Consider the following 22151-nt stretch of genomic DNA (forward strand, 5'->3'; position numbering starts at 1 on the left):
CCCAGGATATCCAGGTATGCGAGCAGCTGCCTCCACCCTAAGGGTTTGCTTGGCAAAGAACAACCTGGTGGTCAAAGCCAGAACTCCTACATGCACTGCCAGAGCACAGACCTGCCTCACCTCCTCACAGTTCATCTGAACTGCAGGCAAGAGCACCTCAGGGCAGAGCATTTGCCACTGTGTCTTCAATAAGAAATAGTTGTCTGTTCCTTAGTCCTCCACCCAAAATCACCAGATATCTTCTGGCCAGGCCTCTGCAGCTATTCCCATCTTCTGAGACAGATGTCTCCAAAGTGGGGTGCGCAAGACAAGACGAAGTGGTACACACAAGCAGTATTTCACCCTTCTACACCTATTTTGGTGTAGTTTTTAAATGTACTTATCAGTACAGTATTAATTTATAAATAAGCTTGGGGGTGCACATTCAGAAATTTTATGCCAATAGGGGTATGTGATTTTAAAAAAAAAAAAAAGTTTGGAGACCACTATTCTAGGAAAAGCAAGACCTTCAGACACCTTTATACTTTCCAGTTCTAAAGGTACCACTAGTTCCCCAGTACTCAAGGCTGATGAGTAAGTGTGCTGAACCATATCTTCCTCTGCTAAGGCCACCAGCTCCCCAGCATCCTGGGATACACTGGTGTCACCCAGATCACTCCTGATCCATGGACTATCATCTCGGCACAAGCTGGAGCAACCCCTGCAAGCCACAGGGGTCTGCCTTGGCTCCCCTTGCACTCCTGCAGGACACGAAGCTGTACACAGCTCATCTCTTGACTTTCCTCTGTCAACATACCTGCATCAGCAAGGAGAGCAGCACTGCCTTTGACCACACTGCTCAAATGCTCATCCTCCAAACTCCAGCTAGAAGTAGTTTAAGAAATATTCTACACGGAATCCCCATTAGGCCACCTCCCTCCACTCCTCGAGCCCAGGAGTTACCAGATAAAGGCTCTAGCCCACCTTTCAACTTCTGCTTAAAAGCTGACTTGCACATTAACAAAAACAAAACCAAACACCACCACACCATCAAAGATCAATAGCATCCATCTTTATTCAAAAAAGGACAACTACAGAACACCTGTAATCCTTCCGGTCATATTTCATGGAAATCTTGAAACACTGGACACACTAACTTCATGTTCAAACTATAACACTTGGGGATAGGATGATGGCACTGCTAAAGAGAAGTGTTTCTTCTGATCAAACTAGAAGTTAAGGTTTAAAAGTTAACTTTCATTTCAGATGCTTTGCTTTGTCTTCAGGTGTTCCTGCTTAGCAACAAAAGCAGAAAAAAAAAAAAAAAAAGCCTGCTTTAGAACAGCAAGTAGGAATAGACAGAAGATGTGGCCATACAGAGAAACAGTGGCTTAATACGGTCTCATGCGGCTTGATGGGGGTGGTGCACGATTCGGAGGAGTAATTGCTATATCCAGGTAGTCTCCTATCTGGAATTTCTGAGACTGCAATGTCATGGAATCATCTGTGCCTTTCCTGCCCGACATTGTGCTGCCAATCTCCTTTACCCTGCATGCAGGAGAGGAAAGGCAAGTTAATGAGCAGAGGCAAATCTCTCCAGATATGCAAAACAGGAACTGTATCGGCTCACAACCACCTCCCCAGGCCATTCTCTGCGCTGTATTTAGTGACATACACTCAATGCTGGGGCTTTTCTCTCCAGTCCAAGATGACCAGAAAGAGCTACACCAAGTCCTCTTTTTGATGGAACAGAGAGGTGAGGGTACCTTCTACTGTTACCAAGTTAAATACTAGAGAGAACCCCACACCCCCTTCCATCCAGGCACAGAAGATGACCCCACAGATTACAGAACAGGATCTATCCAGTGGTAGCTGACAAAGGTTAGCTCATACCATCTTGGAAGATCAGTATCTGCAACAAGATCACTGCTGAAACTGAAATGCATTCTCAGATGCCAGACCCACCAGGTCTCCTATTAACAGCAACAGCTTTATCTCCAGGTGGAGGTCAGTGTTCTGGTGGTTGCCAACAGTAAACAAAGCCTCAAGCACACACTGCTTTGAGAGCACATTAACAACAATGGTCACCAATTAAAATGCAGAGTTAGCAGCAGTCATCACACAGTTTGTTGTCAAGAACTTCAGAAATCTGATATGTGGGCCCTGAACTTTCAAATCCGTGTTAATGAAAAATAATATACTGCTCTGGTGCCTGAAGTCTCCTATTAACCCGAGAAAAAAATGCCATTTACCTATACCCAGGCCTCTTGAGATCCGTAAAAACAATTGCAAAATTGAAGTGAGTGCCCTTCTTCCGTGCTTCTGGGTACACTTCTTTCACTAAGCTGGTCAGCTCTTTGAGGGTTGCATCCATCCTACATTAAACAAACAAGTGAAAGAGGTTCATGTTCTCAAAAGCAAGAGCAATAAAAAAATTCCCAAAACCCATTCAGGATGGAATCAATATATGGCTATGACTTAACCACACATTTCTTTCCCTTTGCATACTTTCTGTTGGCACACAAAGGTGAGCAAGATCTTACATTCTGGCTACCGGGGGGGTGTTGATTTCACAGCTCCACTGCACACAACACATTTGTGATCTAACCAACAAGCACCAAGAAGCTGCTCTAGATATTGATTATAACACCTGGCAGAATTCACCACTTATTGTACACTGGAAGCACAATCCACTGCAAATGTAGCTTCTCATTAGCTTCCGATTTACTACAAGATCAAGACAAATCTCTTAATCTTCATATACATTTCAACATCTGCTTTTCCAAGTCTCTCAGAAGAGCTGCCATTCAAACAGTGAAGGCCTACAATTTTTTTTAATGCATTTATACAATGAAGAGTCTAAGTTTCCTCGCTTAAACTGACATCTATGTTAAAACATTTTCTTAAATATTAAAGGACATGTAAGAAAGGAAAAAAAAAAAATTAAGTTTTCCATTTCATCAAGATTTCCATTTCTGCTCCAAGAGGCAGCACTCCTTTCCCCAGCCTTCAACCAGAGCAGGACTGAAGCTCATTTCTAAACTTCCAAGAAAAAAGGGCTCAATCATTGCAACTAATCATACAGACTGTACATTGACGCCAAGCTTCAAGTGACCAAGGAACACTGTGTTGACAGACAATGACCATTCTGACTTCTGTGAACAGCTCAAACATCATCAATAGCCTGAACAGAGTCCACGAATCCCATCAAAAAAGCTAGAACTGCATGCTTTGCTAGCCCCCAAAGTGGGTTTGTTCAACCATAAGATATACAACTATAACTTTAGCACACACCATGAAAGAAAAAGATGATAGAAGTAGCATAATTCACTTTCAAAAGCTTTTTTTATATTACTACAAACAAAAACTAATGTGCTTGCAACGCAGACTAAAATAGCTCTCCAAACTGAATCTGAAAATAAGAAAAAGCAGCTCTCTTACCAGGTAGCAGTTAAAGCACTCCTACCTGACCACACAAAAAGAAACACACTCTTCCACTCTCAACAGGCTCTGCCTTAAACCTAACACACCATTTGCACAACAGGCCAAGCATCCTGGGACAGCTACTGCTGAAAAAACGGCGTAATTAGAACAAAATGTCAATATTAGCTAAAGGAAAACCCCTGTATTGAACAGATTCCTTGTGATAACAGAAGATACACCATGCATCAGCCTCTGGTTACATGCCTCGATAACCGGCAACCTTACCGCACCGAGTTTCGGTGTGGGCAACCAGCACCTCGTACAACGGCCCCTGCGACAGCTCCCCCGCAGCTTCTGCTTCAAACACCACTCATCACTTCCCGGCAGCGGAACGCCGGACCAGGTGCTCACCCACTCCGGGCAGCTCTCCGGAGGGCGCCCCCGAGCAGGGCTCCGCTCTTCCCAGGCCGGGAGTAGGCCCTACCGCGCACTCACCAGGTGTAGATCTGCAGCTCGCTAGAGGGCACGTTGCCGCGGGAGAACTCGTCCATGCGGTGGTGCCGCCCGTTGTTGGTGGTAAAGACGCGAAGCAGCAGCGGGCACGTCTGCGGGGCGAGACGCGGGTGAGCAGCGGCTCGCCAGCACCAAACGCCGCTCCCCACACGAGGCATCACAGCACCGCCGCACACCTTCCCCCTTCCCGGTCCCCGTCCCCCGTGCCCCGTCCCGGACCCAAAGCCACACAGCACCCGCCGCCCGACACCTTCTCCCGGTCGATCGGCTTCTCCGGCTCCTTCTTGATCTCCTCCTGCGTGACGCGAGACTCCACCGCCATCTTACCCCGCCGCGCAAGCACCCGCTGAAAGGTCCCGGATGTCCTGTTACGCGCCTCAGCTCTCGCGAGAGGGAAAACAGAGAGAGCCGCGAGGGGCGTGGCTGGTGAGGGTTTGGCTGGAGCGGAGGCCCGGTCGTGGACTTGAGCCAGCGCTGTGGGTTGTAGCTGTGTGGGCTTCCCCGGCGTCTGAGGGGAAGGTGGTCGGAACTGTCCAGAGTGTCCCTCGCCTTCCTGGCCGCGTAGCGGTTGTGGCTCTCAGGGTACTGGTGCTCGGCCCTGCAGCAGGCAGCGCATCGCTACTGAGCGCAGCCTGTGAGACGGAAGATCTGCCCGTGCTGTGCGGGCACGGGCTGCCCCAGGCGGGCTCGGGGACCCCGTTCCAGCCGAGGCTGTGCTGGGTCTGCAGCTGTCGCGGCACAGTGGGGAGCAGGTGCCTGACACAGCTTCATGTACTGCTGCTGAAGCCTGTGAACACCTGGGATAGAGTCGCTTATCTGAGCGGGATTTGCACTCTGCATCTGCAGTTGGCAGGGGTCAGGATGTACTGCCTGAGCCTTCTCTCCTCGTTCTGCTCAGTGTTACACCCTGGGTCATAATACTATAATATTATAGTACTATACTATATTTATAATAATAATATAAGCCACTGATTGCTGCCTCTTGAAAAAAAAAAAACAAAACACTTTCTGTATGGAGGCAGATTAAACATGTCTAATGTAGGTAAATGCAATCAGCCACTATAACTAGCAGTAGATTAAAATAAATTAGGGGTAAATCATATTTAGAATTTAGCTTCCTTTAATATTACATTGAGGAAAATTCAAATGTATATACTTTCCACTTATGGTCTTGTTTTTCCAGTAACAGAATTTTGTATTAGGTTAAATCCAAGCCGGTAGTTGTGTCTCAAAAAATAAGTAGGAAGGGGATGTGTATTTCAACTTCTTTTAAATGTTGAGAGTTGTCTGTTACTCAGAAGAGGAGGAGAGTTGTTAATTTGTTTTCATAGAATTTACACTTGCATTATTTCCTCAAATGCTGTAAATTTATTTCTCAAGAATTTTTTTTTTTCTGTACAACAATAGACAAATGTATGTGTTTGCAGGTGCAAAAATAGCAAAATATCAGAGACTCACAGAATTGCAAAGGGAGCTCTGGAGAGAACTGCCCAGCACAAACCCCTGTTAATGGCAGGATTAGTAAGTGCTGGTTGCTCAGGGCCAGGTCTGGGTGGGTTGTGAGTATGTGCAAAGATTGAGACCTCCAGGCTGCACCTGCTCAGGCACCATCACAGAAAAAAAAAAATAAAAAAAAAGATTTATTTTTATTATATTTTAAATTTCTCATACCTCAGTATGTGCTCATTCACAGGATCACAGACTTTGAATGGTTTGTGTTGGAAGGAACCTTAAAGCTCAACTAGTTCCAACCGCCTGCGACAAGCAGGGACCACCTTCCACTACACCAGGTTGTTCCAAGCCCCCTTTAGTCTGGCCCTGACATTGCCTTTGGTTCCGTCGCTGGGCACCACTGTGGTTAGAATCTTCCTTTGGGATCACCCCTCCTCCCCCATCAGGTGTTGATACACTGACAGAATCCCCTGGGCTGTCTCTCACAACTGAACGCTTTCAGCTCTCCCACCGCATCCCCACCTTATAGCTCAGGACGCCTTCAACGCCGGACCGGAGCGGGGGGAAGCTCAGCATCCAGGAGCCTCAATTCAAAGCGGCGAGAGCCACAGATGCAACCTCAAGCCCTCGCTGGACCTTGCCCAGGAGCCGGCAGCTCCGCTGAGGCGAGCAGGGACTCGCAGGAGGCGGTGCCAGGAGGGACGGCCCCGCCCTGAGAGGGTAAAAACCCGCCCCAGGGAGCGAGGGAACAGGATCGCGGCGAACAGGGCGGGCAAACGGGGCGTGTCACGTCAGTCAGGGCGTGGCGGGACAGCTGGAGCCGGCAGCGTGAGCGGGCTGGTGGGCACTTGCCTCATGACCAGGGCCCGGTCCGGGAGCTCTGCTCTGGCTGCCCCGGCGGTGGCAGCGTCGGCACCAGACAGAGCCGATGAGAGGGGAGGCTGCAGCGCAGAGCTCGGGGTGTAGAGAGTGCCTGCACTGGTCTGGTGAGGGGAGGGTGCACAATGGGCAGGGCTGCACTCGGTGCTCCCTGGTGGAGGTCCTCCTGCAGCAGGGGCTGAGCTGCGGGACCCTGTCAATAGGCTGAAAGGTGTCAGGGAAGCTGAGAGGAAGCAGGAATGCTTGCCCAGGGCCCAAACTGTGCAGGGGCCGTAAGCGTCCACCATAGCATGTACGGAAAAGGAGGGCATTAACCCAAGAAGCTGGGAGCTAGTAACAAACACAGCAAAACAAAAAAGGAGGAAGAGAACAGTTACAAGCAAGGTGTTTCCTCCAAGATCTGGCGTCTCCACTCAGAACCTCTTCGGAGTTCTGCAGGGGGCTAACGAGGATGCACGCTGCACCAAATGAACATCCTGCTGATGCACCAGTAAAGGGGATCACTACGGGTGCTTCCAGGAAAAAGCAGCTGGTCATAGTAGTAAGGGACTCTACTTTGAAAGGCACAGAGGCACCTATCTGTCAGCCTGACCCAGTCTTGAGGGAGGTGTGTTGCCTATCAGGGTCTCGGATCAGGGATGTTGCTGAGAGGCTGCCTGGCCTAGTAAGTCCCACTATTACCTGCTTTTTGTGGTCTATGTGGGTGCTAGTGATACAGATAGCAGTAGCTTGGGAATTGTTAAGGAGAACTACAGAGACCTGGGAAAGGTGGTTAAGGGCTCTGGGGCTCATATAGTTTTTTTAATTGATCCTCCAGGGCAAAGGGGAAGACTTGAAAAAGGCCAGGCAGTTTTGCCAGGTTAATAAATGGTTAGAACGGTAGTGCCATAGTCAGGTTTGGTTATTTACAACATGGGACTGAATTTGGGAGGCCAGGTCTCCTGGAGGTGGTGAAGCTGGTGTTTTGGTAGGAGGCTTGCCAGGCTGGTCAAGGCAGCTTTAAAATAGATGTGTTGTGGGGAGGGGGCATTGATCCATCCCAACCCTCCCAGTCAGTTGCTAGCACCTGTAATAAATGCTTTGAGTGATGCAGAGCTATTTCAGCTGCTCCAGCCAATGAGCCAGCTTCATTTGGAGCCCTGCTTAGATGCCTCTATACAAATGCCCATAGTATGGGGAATAAACAAGAGGAATTAGAGATGTGTGCACGTCTACAGGGTTATGATGTAATAGGTATCACAAAAACATGGTGGGATGGCTCCTATGACTGGAGTGTTGGAATAGACAGTTACAGGCTCTTTAGAAAATACAGGCCAGGCAGACAGGGAGGGAGAGTAGTTATTTGTGTCAGTGATAGGCTGGAGAGTATGGAACTCTGTCTGGGGACAGGTGATGAGTCAACAGAATTGGTGGGTCAGGGTCAAAGGGAGAACAGTGATGGGGGACATTACTGTGGGGATCTGTTACAAGCCACCTGATCAGGGGGACTCTGTGGATGAAGTGCTGTATGGACAGGAGCAGCCTTATGCTCGCAGGCACTTGCCCTCATGGGGTACATCAACCATCCTGATATTTGTTGGAGGGATGGTACAGCCTGCACAAGCAATCCAGGAGAATCCTCAATTGTGTGGAAGACAACTTCCTCTTGCGAGTAATAGGGGAGCTGACAAGGAGAGGTGCCATGCTTGACCTCGTGCTCACCAACGGATGGGCTGGTTGGAAATGTGATGCTCCAGGGCAACTTTGGCTGTAGCAATCATGAGATGTTTGAGATCCTTAGGACAGTGAGAAGGGCACACAGCAAGCTCACTGCCCTGGACGTCATGAGAGCAGATTTCGGCCTCTTCAGGAACCTGCTTAGTAAGGTTCCATGGGATAAAGCCCTGGAGGGAAGGGGGCCCCAACTGCTGGTTGATGTTCAAGGATCACCTGCTCCAGGCTCAGGAGTGTTGCATCCCGACTCGAAGGAAATGCAGCAGGAGGGCCAGGAAGCCTTGATAGGTGGATAAGGAGCTGCTGAGAAAACACAGAGGGAACAAAGAAGCTTATAAAAAGTGGAAACGAGGACACGCGGCCTGGGAAGAATACAGGGATGTTGTCCGGGAAGCTAGGGACCAGGTCAGGAAAGCTAAGGCCCAGTTAGAATTGAATCTGGCAAGGGATGTGAAAGATAACAGGAGGGCTTCTGTAGATATGTTACCAGCAAAAGACAGACTAGGGATAATGTGGGCCCTCTCTGGAAGCTATTGGGAGAACTGGCTACCCTGGATTTGAAGAAGGCTGAGGTTCTCAATGACTTCTTTGACTCAGTCTTCACTGGCAAGTGCTCTGACCACGCTGCCCAAGTCATAGAATCATAGAATAGTTAGGGTTGGAAAAGACCTTAAGATCTTCTAGTTCAACCACCCCTGCCATGGGCAGGGACACCTCACACTAAACCATGTCAACCAAGGCTCTGTCCAACCTGGCCTTGCACACTGACAGGGATGGAGCATTCACAACTTCCCTGGGAAGCCCATTCCAGTGCCTCACCACCCTCACAATAAAGAACTTCTTCCTTATATCCAAGCTAAACTTCCCCTGTTTAAGTTTTAACCCATTACCCCTTGTCCTATCACTACAGTTCCTAATGAAGAGTCCATCCCCAGCATCCCTATAGCCCCCCTTCAGATACTGGAAGGCTGCTATGAGGTCTCCATGCAGCCTTCTCTCCTCCAGGCTGAACAGCCCCAACTTTCTCAGCCTATCTTCATACGGGAGGTTCTCCAGTCCTATGATTATCCTCGTGGCCCTTCTCTGGACTTGTTCCAACAGTTCCATGTCCTTTTTATGTTGAGGACACCAGAACTGCACACAATACTCCAAGTGAGATCTCAGAAGAGCAGAGTAGAGGGGCAGGATCACCTCCTTCAACCTGCTGGTCATGCTCCTTTTGATGCAGCCCAGGATACGGTTGGCTTTTTGGGCTGCAAGCGCACACTGCCAGCTCATGTTCATTTTCTCATTGACCAACATCCCCTGGTCCTTCTCCGCAGGGCTGCTCTGAATCTCTTCTTTGCCCAACCTGTAGCTGCGCCTGGGATTGATCTGACCCAGGTGTAGGACCTTGCACTTGGCATGGTTAAACTTCATAAGGTTGGCATCAGCCCACCTCACAAGAGTGTCAAGGTCCCCCTGGATGGCATTCCTTCCCTCCAGCCTATCAACCAAACCACACAGCTTGGTGTCATCAGCAAACTTGCTGAGGGCGCACTCAATCCCACTGTCCATGTCACCAACAAAGATGTGAAACAAGACCTGACTTGTGCAAAGCATTCAACGCTGTCCCATACAGCATCCTTGTCTCTAAAGTGGAAAGACAGAAATTTAATAGATGGACCACTGGGTTGATAAAGAACTGGCTGGATGGCCGCACACAAAAGAGTTGTGGTCAGTGGCTCAGTGTCCAGCTGGAGATCAGTAACAAGTGGTGTCCCTCAGGGATCTGTGTTGGGACCGATCTTGTTCAACATCTTTGTTGGTAACATGGACAGTGGGATTGAGTGCGCCCTCAGCAAGTTTGCCGATGACACCAAGCTGTGTGATTCGGTTGATAGGCTGGAGGGAAGGAATGCCATCCAGAGGGACCTTGACACACTTGTGAGGTGGGCTGATGCCAGCCTGATGAAGTTTAACCATGCCAAGTGCAAGGTCCTACATGTGGGTAGGAGCAATCCCAGGCACAGCTACAGGTTGGGCAGAGAAGGGATTCAGAGCAGCCCTGTGGAGATGGACCTGGGGATGTTGGTCAATGAGAAACTTAACATGAGCCAGCAGTGTGCACTTGCAGCCCAGAAAGGTTCTGGCTTATCAGGTGCATTTGTGAGTTCTTCTTAACCGGGGCTATATATTGCTCCTTAATTCTTCATGCTTGTGTGTGTATCCCCTAAAGGTTGTTTGAGAGGATTTGGGCTTTATCTTGATTGTGGAATATTAAACTACCCAGTACTGGCAACAGCACAATCATCTTTCACACATCTTTACAGTGAGATGTGTGAAAGCTGAGTAAGCAAAGTCTCAAATTCGATGGAGCTTCTACTCCAAACTGGCTTTAATTGGTGGTGGGAGAGCACTGTCATGTTTTCTTTGCAAATAAAATTGCTGATATTTTCTACACTTTGTGTCATACTCCCATCACAGATATGTTTCATGTTCTGGTTGGTCTGTGCAGTAGATTTCATGACAGTGTTTTAATTTCCTGTTTTTCATACCAATGTTACTGTGGATTTCAAGAAGCCTTTAGCACTGCCAGAAACTTACACTCTTTTCATTGAAGCTGCAGTTCTTGTTCACTGTCCTGTTTTGAACTCAGATGATTCGGGCTTACAAAATGCATTGTAACCGTTGGCCTTCTGTGATCCTATTCAACTTGCATGAACCAGCAGGCAAATGAGTCAGTGTGGTAAAGACTAGCAGGGCTCTTCATCTATTATGTACAGAAGGATTCTGTTGCTGTATGTGTAGAACATGTGGGGACCCCACAGTAGCACCCTAATTCAGGAACACCAAGACTTAGATGCCTGGAGGTAATGTACACTTGTGTATAGGTTGCTTCTATGTTTTATTCTTTCTTCTCTTAAAGTCACCAGAAGGACAACAAGTTAATAAAAACACGTTGAAGATGATTTAGTGTTATACAGTACTGCAAAGTTATTTAACTGCTAATGTGACAGGAGCACCGGTCAGTCTGTGAAGCATTGGGCATGCTTCAGGGACACAGGCAGCGTGTGCAAGGCAGAGCCACTGGTGTGCCTTGTAAGTAGGCTGCCTCATACTTGCCAGTGTATGACCTCGTTTAAAGATATTTGTGATGTTGCCAAGTGTTATAATTGTGCCATTCAGATGGAACTATTCCACATCAGGTGTTTCCTGAAAGAGCATCCTCAGGATGCTTTTTTTTTCAGTTTCAGAAAAAATGTTCCCAGGAGTAATGTATTAGGCAGATGAGCGTAATCACTCAAATGTCTTATTTTTTGTTTCTTTTAAATACCTACAGTGGTTTGTATGAAAACCAGCAGCATCCACATACTTACTTTTGTGTCAGAAGGGTCTCATAAAGCAAACAGATTTGACTGAACTAAAATCTTTTTAAAGACCTGTGATTTATCCATAGCTGGCACAGGCAAACTAATACTGGTCAGCTGAATTGTAACTGGTGCAGCTGGGTGTGCAAGGGATTCAGAAAGATGTCCACAGTGCTTCTGTACTCTGCAACAGGCCTCGACACAGGAACTGGGACTCTTTTTTTTTTTTTTTCCTTAGAGTGCTGTTCCTTGTGGTGTGCACCAGTGAGGGGTGCAGGATGTGACTCTAAGCAGTGTAAGGAGGCAGCTGGAGAGCAGGAACCCAGTGCAGCACTGCTCCCAATCTAAATCAACAAGGGAGTATGCATTACACAAGAGAGGTCCAGCAGAAATTGTAATGACTGCTTGAATTTCACCTGGAAGAGACAAGAACAAACTGGGACATGTAATCATCAGCAGACAACAGAATTTGGTTTCAAGTAAAGAAAAAGTAAGTCCTGGTCTGTCATGTGGAGTTATTTTCTTCTCTATGCAAATACACATGAAGGTGTGATGGTGAGATGTACTAAATATTCTATTGATTTCTCCTGGTGGGGTAGTAGAGTTACAAAAGATAAAATTAAGGAAGAAATGTTGCCAGAATCTGAACCTGGATTTCGTTAAAACATGTGGTCATTTCTCTGTAAAATATATCTGCTACAATATTCCAGAACTTTTAGACACACAATAGAGTAATAAACTGCTTTTATAACTTGGGTAATACTCTGCCATAGATTCTTGATTTCCCCCCTACTGTTTGTATGAAATTACCTCAGTACAGAAATGTTTGTGTGCTGTAACGGAGGAATAAATGGGTTATCATTTCAATAAGTGGAAATCTTAAAAATTGTGTATGAGATGTGTTTTATAGAGAGGACAACCAACATCAGAAGTTGGTCAGCCTGATTCCCTGCAGTCACGTCAGCAGCAGGGGCCCCTGTCTTTGTGTCCTTGTATCTATGTTCCTGGTTTTCCTTCACTGGGGCAGCTCACTACTGGAAACAGCAGTGGGAAACCCAGTATGAAGGTTACTTTTGTCACTGGTGCTTTTCCCAGTGTTGCTGGCAGCAGGTGTTGCTGGCACCTATTGAGGTAAGTAGTGTGCCCTGGGAACAGGGAGGCTACCTGACCTCCAGCTCCTGAGGGCAACAGCACTATCCTCCAAACACACTGTGTGGAAAAGCCAGCATGTCCCCTCGCAGCATCAGTCTGGAAGAGATGTCCTTAGTATTGTCTTCCATGTTTCCTGTGCAGACAAATCCCTTCCCAGGCTGCTTCCTGGATTAATGTGATCCCATTCTTGAACACAACACAAAACTCTCTGAAAGGAGTGAGTGTCTCTGTTGGAAAGACACAGTCCTTCTCATGCTTCTGTGGGAACATTTCCATGACTAAGTGTTAACAGATTAGGTTGATGGTTATTCTAATATCTTCCCCCAAATATCTGTTCTTTTCCGTTCCCGTAGAAGAATGATATTGTAAGACTCAAGGTCTTTCTCCTAAAATAGAAAATTCCAAGAGATCTGACTGAGTACACCAAACTACATATACTTTATACGCAGGTCCCTGGCTATGCTTCCCTTCAGCTTGCCATACACTTCTAAAAGTTTCTAGTCCGTGGCATACACAGTTCCTATTGAAAACAATGGATGGATAAAGATGCAGTCTGCACACCCAGAACAGATATTTCCTTTTCTGTTTTCTGCCCCAGAGTGATGCATCTTAACACAAAGAGTCTCCTCATGTCTGTGGCATTTCATACTGATTTCTTAATAATAACAGAGCTGTTGATAAATAAATCCTCTCTGGTTAGCCGCAGTAAGAGGCATGTTTTGTTTGGCGTTGTTCTGGGGATCATAGAGCCCCAGAGAAGGTTTAGGAGAGCAGTGCATATCCTTCATAACAAAGGTTGATGTTGTGTAAGCCACATGTCCTGCCTCCAGAAGCATCATCATAAAGAACTGAGTGAAACTTTTCTCCAAAATAAGTAGTTCCAGGTGGTGAGCCTTGTCAAGCACAAAGCCAGCACTCCGAGGCAGCTCAGTTACGTCACTGAAATATCTTTCATGGCTCAACATGCAGGTCAGAAAACACAGTTCCATAACTTTTTCTTTTTTGTTCTTTGGCTGGTTGGTTTGTTTGTTTTCTGAGTGGCAACTTATGACCAACTATTCTGGCTGCTATAAATTACCTGCAACATTTTGAATAGTGCAGTATAAGCCCAAATTCTTTTCTGAATCCTGATGTGTATGTATTGCAATATCAATTAACTCCATGTTTTTTTAAAGAAATTAGGTGTACATCATTGGGAATTTACAGTATGTGATGTTTGAGTCCAGAATTAATTCTGACAGCTTGGTTACCATAAGCTCCTCAGAGACACAGTGCTTAGTGGAAACACTGACATAATCTTAACGATAGTGGTGGGAATAGTGCCAGTAAACCAGAATGTGCTGTAAGCCTAATGTAAGGCAGAATCACTTCAGCTCCCCAGGTCACAATAGCTTTGAAAGAAAAGTTGATAGAAAATTTGTGCACGCCTATTCCTTTGACCAAGAAAGAACAACTTTTGTATGTGCTGATGACTCTCGTTATCAGCTGTATTCCTTTCCATTTTGCACATAGCAAAAGGTGCTGGGGAAATTTAAAGAACATTTTGTGGCAAACCCATGGAGTCTTGCTGCAGAGCAGTGGGGGCAACTATGAGGGCACAAACAGATGTGTATGCTGCAGACAGACTGCTTTCACTTATCCTTGCTGTTCCTTCCCCATCAGCTCTCTTGGCTGAGCTGGTCATGAAGAGCTCTCCACAGACTTACTATAATGGAACAGGTTAGCCAAGAATTCATGCTTAGATTGTTGACAATAACCTCATTACTCTTGCCTGGAGTGGGTGAGGAAGCGTTCACCCATGTAGCCATGCTGGCACAGGAGTGGGCCAGAGGGGATGGAGATAGAGGGCATCCTCATGCAATGCTTCAGCTGGAGCCACAAGATGATATCTGTCCAAAACGTGGTGCATATACATGACAAGCTGTGCAAGGTGACATTTTATGTGATAGCATGACACTGTTGCATTTCAGATTGCTCTGAGCAGTGCCCCTTGTGTTCAATAGCAATGTAAGAAAGTGCAGCACTCCAGAAGATAAGTAAGTGTCTCCCAGAATTGCTGGGGGAAAATTCTTCCAAGTGAAAAAGAGGAAGAAAAGGAAGACACTATTTAAAAAGAAGTGGACTGAGGCAGTGGGGGGAAGGGGAGAAAGACCTTAGGCTGACACTACTTTGCAGTCAGCTTTATGATCTTTTACCCCTGTTACAAAGCTAAGAATAATTTAGATTCATTTCTATAAAACTTCATAGCATAGAAGAGCAGGAGAAATGGCTCTTCTGCACCTCTTAGAATAGATTTGTTCAATATGAAGTAAGATAAAATATGCTCTACTGTTTTATTTGTACTTGAGGAATGCAAAGGCATAATAACTACCAGCTGATACATCAATTTATGCAGGTGTTCAGATTTTTAAATTTTAAACCATTATCACTTTATGTTACCTTATAAAAGGAGATCTCAGAATTTTCAATGAAACAACTACTAGGAAAAGAGACACCATTATATGAAAGGAGGTGAAACTCTCAAATACAAGAATTGCAAAAAATCTCTTACTAGAGGATCAGGTAGATTCCCTGCCTGTTTGAGATGAATGATTAGCTAAGCATGAAGGTTTGAGGATTCTAAGAACACAGGGCACACAGTTACTGCTTATGTTACTTATGTACAGATTCTAATGTATGTGCTATATCTTAAAATGACATTAAAGTACAGCAGTCTGGCTGCCAATCACCTGCTCTAGGCCTAGGTCTTCACCCAAAACAATATGGAGCTACTGCTCAAACATGTTTCAACCAGTAATGTGATGAGATTCAGAAAGGATTTTAGCCAAAAACAAAGATGAAATTACACCTTCAAATTATTAATTGATTTCTGATAAGGAACCATAAAGACTAGTCAGAATGTGAGACACTGGAGCGGGTTTCCCAGGGAACTTGTGGCCACCCCATCCCTGGCAGTGTTCAAGGCCAGGCTGAACAGGGCTTTGAGCAACCTGGTCTAATGGAAGGTGTACCTGCCCCTGGCAGGGGGCTGGAATTAGATGGTCTTTAAGGTCCATTCCAACCCAAACCATTCTATGAGTCTATGATTCATGAGTGTTCATCCATCTTGGGCTGCAAATGAAGGGAGATTTGTTTATTTGTATTACCATAGCTTGTGGTTCTTCTTTGAACTATGACCAGTGGATGCAAATGGTTTGGTGAAGGCATTATGCATTTTTCATTATTTTATGTTTAAATGGCAAATAAAATTTTTGCTCTATCATGGAGAAGTTCTTGCTCCATTTACACTCAGGGATGCCTGGATTTGGATGAACACTTTTTTATCCCACATCCTTTGAACATCTTTTCTTAATCTCTTGTGGTGTCAGTGGTGAAAGACCACAAAGATTGGGCTCTGAAGTTTATCTTCTCCTGCTCTCTGGAATGTGAGTTGTACAGCTCCCTTAGCTCTGTACACACTGGATGCTGACAGCTGAATTGTGGGACATTTCATGGTTTCTTCAGGCTGCTTGAATGAGTCCTGGCTTCTTGCTGGGACAGCAATTGCATGATCCCAGCCATCAGGATCAGGGTGTGAGTGTCTTTGTCAGGGACTAGCTGGCAGAGGTAATAGATGGTAAGAGGTACCTGAAAGCAGCTGCTCCTTGATAGGTTTGAAAAATGTCAGGTTCAAGTATTGTTAGTCCTACTTGTGTATCACTGGTGGAGTATGAGCAAGGCTGCAGGGATGCTGCTGACATGTGGGAAATTACATTCTGTGCACACTATTTCCTGGCCCAGCCAGGAGCAAAGCAAAACTATAACAAACAGCAATGCAGTCTTTTACTAATATTGCTTAAACAAAAAAAAGACAACTTCCAGAAAAGATGAATCCTGCTTTCCTGGCCATAACTATGCATATTTAACCCCAAACTACCTTTATAAACAAGCCCTCTGACTTCCTGGGGAGGAGTGTGCAGAATGCCAGGCTCTCTGCTTCATAGACATGCAAAAACCTTGGCTCTCTGGAGTGCCGTAGCAGAGACGGGGTGAGAAAAGCAGGGCACAGGCTGGATATCCGCGCGCAGGAATCATGGCCATGGTAAGTCCCCAGGGAGTCTGCTAAGTGACACTGAGGCATGTGCCTGTCTTGCCACAACAGCACCACCACAGGTGACAGACTGACATTATACTTCCCTCACTGAATAGACAGAATCATAGAATCATAGAATAGTTAGGGTTGGAAAGGACCTTAAGATCATCTAGTTCCAGCCCCCCTGCCATGGGCAGGGACACCTCACACTAAACCATATCACCCAAGGACTCGTCCAACCTGGCCTTGAACACTGCCAGGGATGGAGCATTCACAACCTCCCTGGGCAACCCATTCCAGTGCCTCACCACTCTAACAGGAAAGAATTTCCTCCTTATATCCAATCTAAACTTCCCCTCTTTAAGTTTTAACCTGTTACCCCTTGTCCTGTCACTACAGTCCCTAATGAAGAGTCCCTCCCCAGCATCCCTACAGGCCCCCTTCAGATACTGGAAGGCTTCTATGAGGTATCTACACAGCCTTCTCTTCTCCAGGCTGAACAGCCCTACCTTCTCAGCCTGTCTTCATACGGGAGGTACTCCAGTCCTCTGATCATCCTTGTGACCCTTCTCTGGACTTGTTCCAACAGTTCCATGTCCTTTTTATGTTGAGGACACCAGAACTGCACACAATACTCCAGGTGAGGTCTCAGAAGAGCAGAGTAGAGGGGCAGGATCACCTCCTTCGACCTGCTGGTCACGCTCCTTTTGATTCAGCCCAGGATACGGTTGGCTTATCTGGGCTGCAAGTGCACACTGCCTGCTCATGTTCATTTTCTCATCGACTAACACCCCCAAGTCCTTCTCTGCAGGGCTGCTCTGAATTTCTTCTTTGCCCAACCTGTAGCTGTGCCTGGGATTGATCTGACCCAGGTGTAGGACCTTGCACTTGGCATGGTTAAACTTCATGAGGTTGACATCAGCCCACCTTACAAGCGTGTCAAGGTCCCTCTGGATGGCATTCCTTCCCTCCAGCGTATCAACCGAACCACACAGCTTGGTGTCATCGGCAAACTTGCTGAGGGCGCACTCAATCCCACTGTCCATGTCAGCAACGAAGATGTTGAACAAGACTGGTCCCAGCACAGATCCCTGATGGACACCACTCGTTACTGGTCTCCAGCTGGACTCTGAGCCATTGACCACAACTCTTCGCATGTGGCCATCCAGCCAGTTCTTTATCCACTGAGTCGTCCATCCATCAAATTGATGTCTCTCCAATTTAGAGACAAGGATGTCATGTGGGACAGTGTTGGACGCTTTGCACAAGTCCAGGTAGATGACATCAACTGCTCTACCCCTGTCCATCAGTTCTGTAGCCCCATCATAGAAGGCCACCAAATTGGTCAGGCAGGATTTCCCCTTAGTGAAGCCATGCTGGCTGTCACCAAACAGCTTGTTGTTTTTCATGTGCCTTAGCATGCCTTCCAGGAGAATCTGCTCCAAGATTTTGCCAGGCACAGAGGTGAGACTGACTGGTCTGCAATTCCCCAGGTCATCCATTTTCCCTTTCTTGAAAATGGGGGTTATATTTCCCTTTTTCCAGTTGTCGGGAACTTCACCTGACTGCCATGATTTTTCAAATATGATGGCCAGCGGCTTAGCAACTTCCTGTGGATGGATTTCATCCGGACCCATGGACTTGTGCATGTTCAGGTTTTTAAGATGGTCTCAAACCAGATCCTCTCCTACAGTGGGCCCAAGGTCTTCATTCTCACAGTTCCTGTGTCTGCCTTTTTCCTGGGTTCAGCAGTAGCAGTCATGTTTTTCCTTTGTGGTAGCTGGTGCAGTGCTGTGTTTTGACTTCCAGCCTGGGAACAGTGTTGGTGAAGCCGATGTTTTCGGTTGTTGCTAAGTGATGTTTACCCTGACCAAGGACTTTGTGAGGCTCATGCTCTGCCAGGGAGGAGGGGAAGCTGTGAGGAAGCAGAGATGGAGAGCCTGACCTGGGCTAGCCAGGGAGGTATTCCATACCACAGCACGTTATGCCCGGGGTGGGGGTAACTGGGAGTTACCGGGAAGGACACAGGCTTCCGGGTGGGACTCGTTTTCTTGGCAGGTGGTATCGTATTCTCTTCCCTTGTTATTTTCCCTTATCATTGTTGTAGTTGGTAGTAGTGGTGGTGATTTGTGTTGTACATTGGTTGCTGGACTGTTCTTGTCTCAAGCCGTAGGAGTTGCACTCTTTCGATTCTCCTCCCCGTTCCTCTGGGAGCAGGGAAGGGGAGAGCCCTGGGGGGGGGGGGGGGGGGGGGGGGGGTTGTGCCTCGATTGTTGTCAGCCCGGCACCACTCACTGGGAGTGAGTGAAGAAGTTACCTGACTGGGTTTAAACCATGACAGTTCTTTTGGCGCCCAACATGGGGCACGAAGGGTTGAGATAATGACAGATCTGACTGGATTAATAGTCACTCGTCACAATGCTGATTTATTGGCTCTCAAGGTTGTTCCTCTTGATCTCACAGTTTCAGTATATCGTATCTTACGTCCATCCGGTACTTGCTGTATTAGTGTTTTTCAAGTGTGGGGCTTGGGCTAAGGTTTTTGTCCCATTGTACTTTATGGTAGTGACTTGTAATACAATAGAATCATTGATCATGAAACTGATCTGGCTTATGTTCCCAGTGTGGTCACCACCTTTATACTTTGGGAGGTATATGATGGAGGTGCTTAGCAATTACACATCTTTTTTCTCCTTTTCAGGTGCTCAACCTGTGAAGGAGACATCCTTTTACCCTCCCAGTCGTCCCCCCAGACCATTTACATTTGAGAGTTTTGAATTTTTTGAATGGCCTTTTAATGCTGTTGAGACTTGTTTGCTGATGGTGATGGGAATCATCATGCTAACACGCATACAGAGTGTGTTTTGCCCACTACTGATTTCAAGAGTTAAGCAGAGTCAGGTTTGGGTCTTGTCTGGGGTCAAACGACGATGTAGGAGGACCGAGAGATTTTCCCTGAGGCTGGACAGCCATGAGTGGCAGGGTGTGTGGGATAGTATGGGCAAGTATCTAGGTCAGTGGGCCCCTCCAGTACTTTGGAATTTCACTACCGAACAACTGCAAAATCCAGAAGAATTAGTAAAACACTTAAATGAGGTGTGTGATCATTCTGGCCATACCAGAGATGGACAAATCATGGCAACGTGCTGGGGCTTGGCCTATGCTTATAGGGCCTTGTTCAACAATATCCAGCACCTTCAAAAGGAAAAGAATGTCGGCGGATCTGAGGGCAAAGCAACAGTCGCTACTCAAACTTTGGCTGCAATGAACAGCACAGCTACCCCAGCGGCAAGTACAGCAGCTGCTCAAACTTCAACTGCAACAGACAGCGCGGTTACCCCAGCTCCAAGCACAGCAGCTGCACCAACCCCAGTGACAAGTACAGTCACTACTCAAACTTCGGCCTCAATGAACAGAACAGCTACCCCAGTGGCAAGTACAGCAGCTGCACCCCCCCCAGCAACAAGTACAGTTGCTACTCAAACCACAGTGATAATCACTGCAGCCAAACCAGAGGACCAATTCGTACCAATATCGGTTGCCCCTGTACGCAAGAGAACAAGCAAAAAGGAGGCAAAAAGCGAGATGAAGAAACAACGAATTCAACACCCGGTCCAGAATCTGATCAGGAGTCATCATCACATGACGAAGAAGAAGAAGAAGAGGTAACTTCTCGACCTCGGACCTCAACCGAGCTGCGGAATATGCGAAAAGATTTTACCCGTCAACCAGGGGAGCACATCATCACCTGGTTACTCCGATGCTGGGACAATGGGGCCGATGGTCACGAACTAGAAGGTACAGAAGCCAAGCAGCTGGGATCACTTGCTAGAGAAGGGGGAATTGACAAAGCAATTGCAAGAGAGAAAAAGTCCCTCAGCCTTTGGAGGCGGCTCTTGGCAGCTGTGAAAGAAAGGTTTCCATACAAGGACGATGTTACGAGTCGTTCAGCCAAGTGGACTACTATAGACAAAGGCATCCAGTCTCTGAGGGAATCGGCCATCGTAGAGATGATCTATCACATCAAGCCGAATAATGGGGATACACCTATAGATCCAGATGAAGTTGAATGTACACGACCCATGTGGCGAAAACTTACACGGAATGCACCGTCATCATATGCACATTCATTGGCAATAGTAACCTGGAATGACGTAGTACCACTAACAGTGGATGAAATGGTTCATAAACTCCAAGAGTTCGAAGACAACCTCACCCCTTCCATCATCTCAGCTGTGAAAAAACTGTCGCAGGACCTCGAACAATTGAGGGACGATCTATCTGATTTATCCAGCTCCTCACGTGTACCAATACACGTCTCAGCTATTAACAAAAGGCATCCTATTGTTCAAGAGAGGAGATACAGGAGGTATACGCCACGGGGTACCCTATGGTTTTACCTGCTGGATCACGGAGAAGACATGACAAAGTGGGATGGAAAACCTACTTCAGCTTTGGAGGAACGGGTGAGTGAACTGAAGAGGGGAGCAAGGGCCAAGACTGATCGTCCCATGGGAGCTACGGCTTCAGTCTCTGGTGAGCAGTTTCCCAGATGGAATGGAAGAGCTGATTTTACTCCAGCTCCTGTGATAACGAAGAATAATCCCTTTCACCACGACTTAAGTGTCCAACGCTGTGACGACCATTAGAGGGGCCCTGCCTCCAGCCAGGTGGAGGTAGGGGACAATCGGATTTACTGGACTGTGTGGATCAGATGGCCTGGCACATCAGTCCCACAGAAGTATAAGGCTCTAGTAGATACCGGTGCACAGTGTACCCTGATGCCATCAAGCTGTCAAGGGGTGGAATCCATCTATATTTCTGGAGTAACAGGAGGATCCCAAGAGTTGACTGCGCTGGAGGCTGAAATCAGCCTGACTGGGAGGGAGTGGCAAAAGCACCCTATTGTGACTGGTCCAGAGGCTCCATGCATCCTCGGCATAGACTACCTCAAGAGAGGGTACTTCAAAGACCCAAAAGGGTACCGGTGGGCTTTTGGTATTGCTGCTTTGGAGACTGAGGAAATTGAGCAGCTGTCCACCTTGCCTGGTCTCTCAGAAGATCCCTCTGCTGTGGGGTTGCTGAAAGTTGAAGAACAACAAGTGCCAATTTGCCAATTGTGACCACAACAGTGCACCGGCGGCAATATTGCACCAACCGAGACTCCCTGATTCCCATCCATCAGCTGATCCGTAGACTGGAGAGTCAGGGGGTGATCAGCAGGACCCGCTCGCCCTTTAATAGCCCCATATGGCCAGTGCGAAAGTCTAATGGAGAATGGAGACTAACAGTAGACTATCGTGGCCTGAATGAAGTCACACCACCCTTGAGTGCTGCCGTACCGGACATGCTAGAAATTCAGTATGAACTAGAGTCAAAGGCAGCCAAGTGGTATGCCACGATTGATATTGCCAATGCATTTTTCTCAATTCCTTTGGCAGCAGAGTGCAGGCCACAGTTTGCTTTTACTTGGAGGGGTGTCCAGTTCACTTGGAACCGACTGCCCCAGGGGTGGAAACACAGCCCTACCATTTGCCACGGACTGATCCAGACTGCACTGGAACAGGGGCAAGCTCCAGAACACCTGCAATACATTGATGACATTATTGTGTGGGGCG

The 22151-nt window shown here is 47.1% G+C and overlaps 1 protein-coding gene and 1 long non-coding RNA gene across 2 annotated transcripts; one reads left to right on the top strand and one right to left on the bottom strand.

Annotated features, from left to right (window-relative positions):
- Positions 1–1031: 1031 nt before the first annotated feature.
- SAP18 (Sin3A associated protein 18) lies at positions 1032–4326 on the bottom strand. The gene is made up of 4 exons (XM_062615223.1): positions 4166–4326; positions 3898–4007; positions 2232–2354; positions 1032–1527 (listed from the first exon to the last, which is right to left on the bottom strand). The coding sequence occupies exons 1-4, from the start codon at positions 4235–4237 to the stop codon at positions 1371–1373; spliced, it is 462 nt and encodes a 153-aa protein (XP_062471207.1). The 5' UTR covers positions 4238–4326; the 3' UTR covers positions 1032–1370.
- An 8002-nt stretch (positions 4327–12328) lies between these two features.
- LOC134161909 (uncharacterized) lies at positions 12329–13674 on the top strand. The gene is made up of 3 exons (XR_009964130.1): positions 12329–12440; positions 12603–12678; positions 12911–13674. It is a non-coding gene; the product is annotated as an uncharacterized LOC134161909 (long non-coding RNA).
- Positions 13675–22151: the final 8477 nt, after the last annotated feature.

Source organism: Pezoporus occidentalis, unplaced genomic scaffold (genome assembly GCF_034315485.1).
Source record: "Pezoporus occidentalis ecotype Australia unplaced genomic scaffold, CSIRO_AGI_Poc_V1 ctg18, whole genome shotgun sequence".
In the NCBI taxonomy this organism is placed as follows: Eukaryota; Metazoa; Chordata; class Aves; order Psittaciformes; family Psittacidae; genus Pezoporus; species Pezoporus occidentalis.

Bases quoted from the DNA above. Each gene is read 5' to 3' on its own strand.
- SAP18 (XM_062615223.1), bottom strand. From the start codon at position 4,237: ATGGCGGTGGAGTCTCGCGTCACGCAGGAGGAGATCAAGAAGGAGCCG. The intron at 2,355-3,897 runs GTGAGTGCGCGG...TGTTTAATGTAG, and splicing joins GAGCTGCAGATCTACACCTG to GATGGATGCAACCCTCAAAG. The intron at 1,528-2,231 runs GTAAATGGCATT...TCCTGCATGCAG, and splicing joins CTCAAGAGGCCTGGGTATAG to GGTAAAGGAGATTGGCAGCA.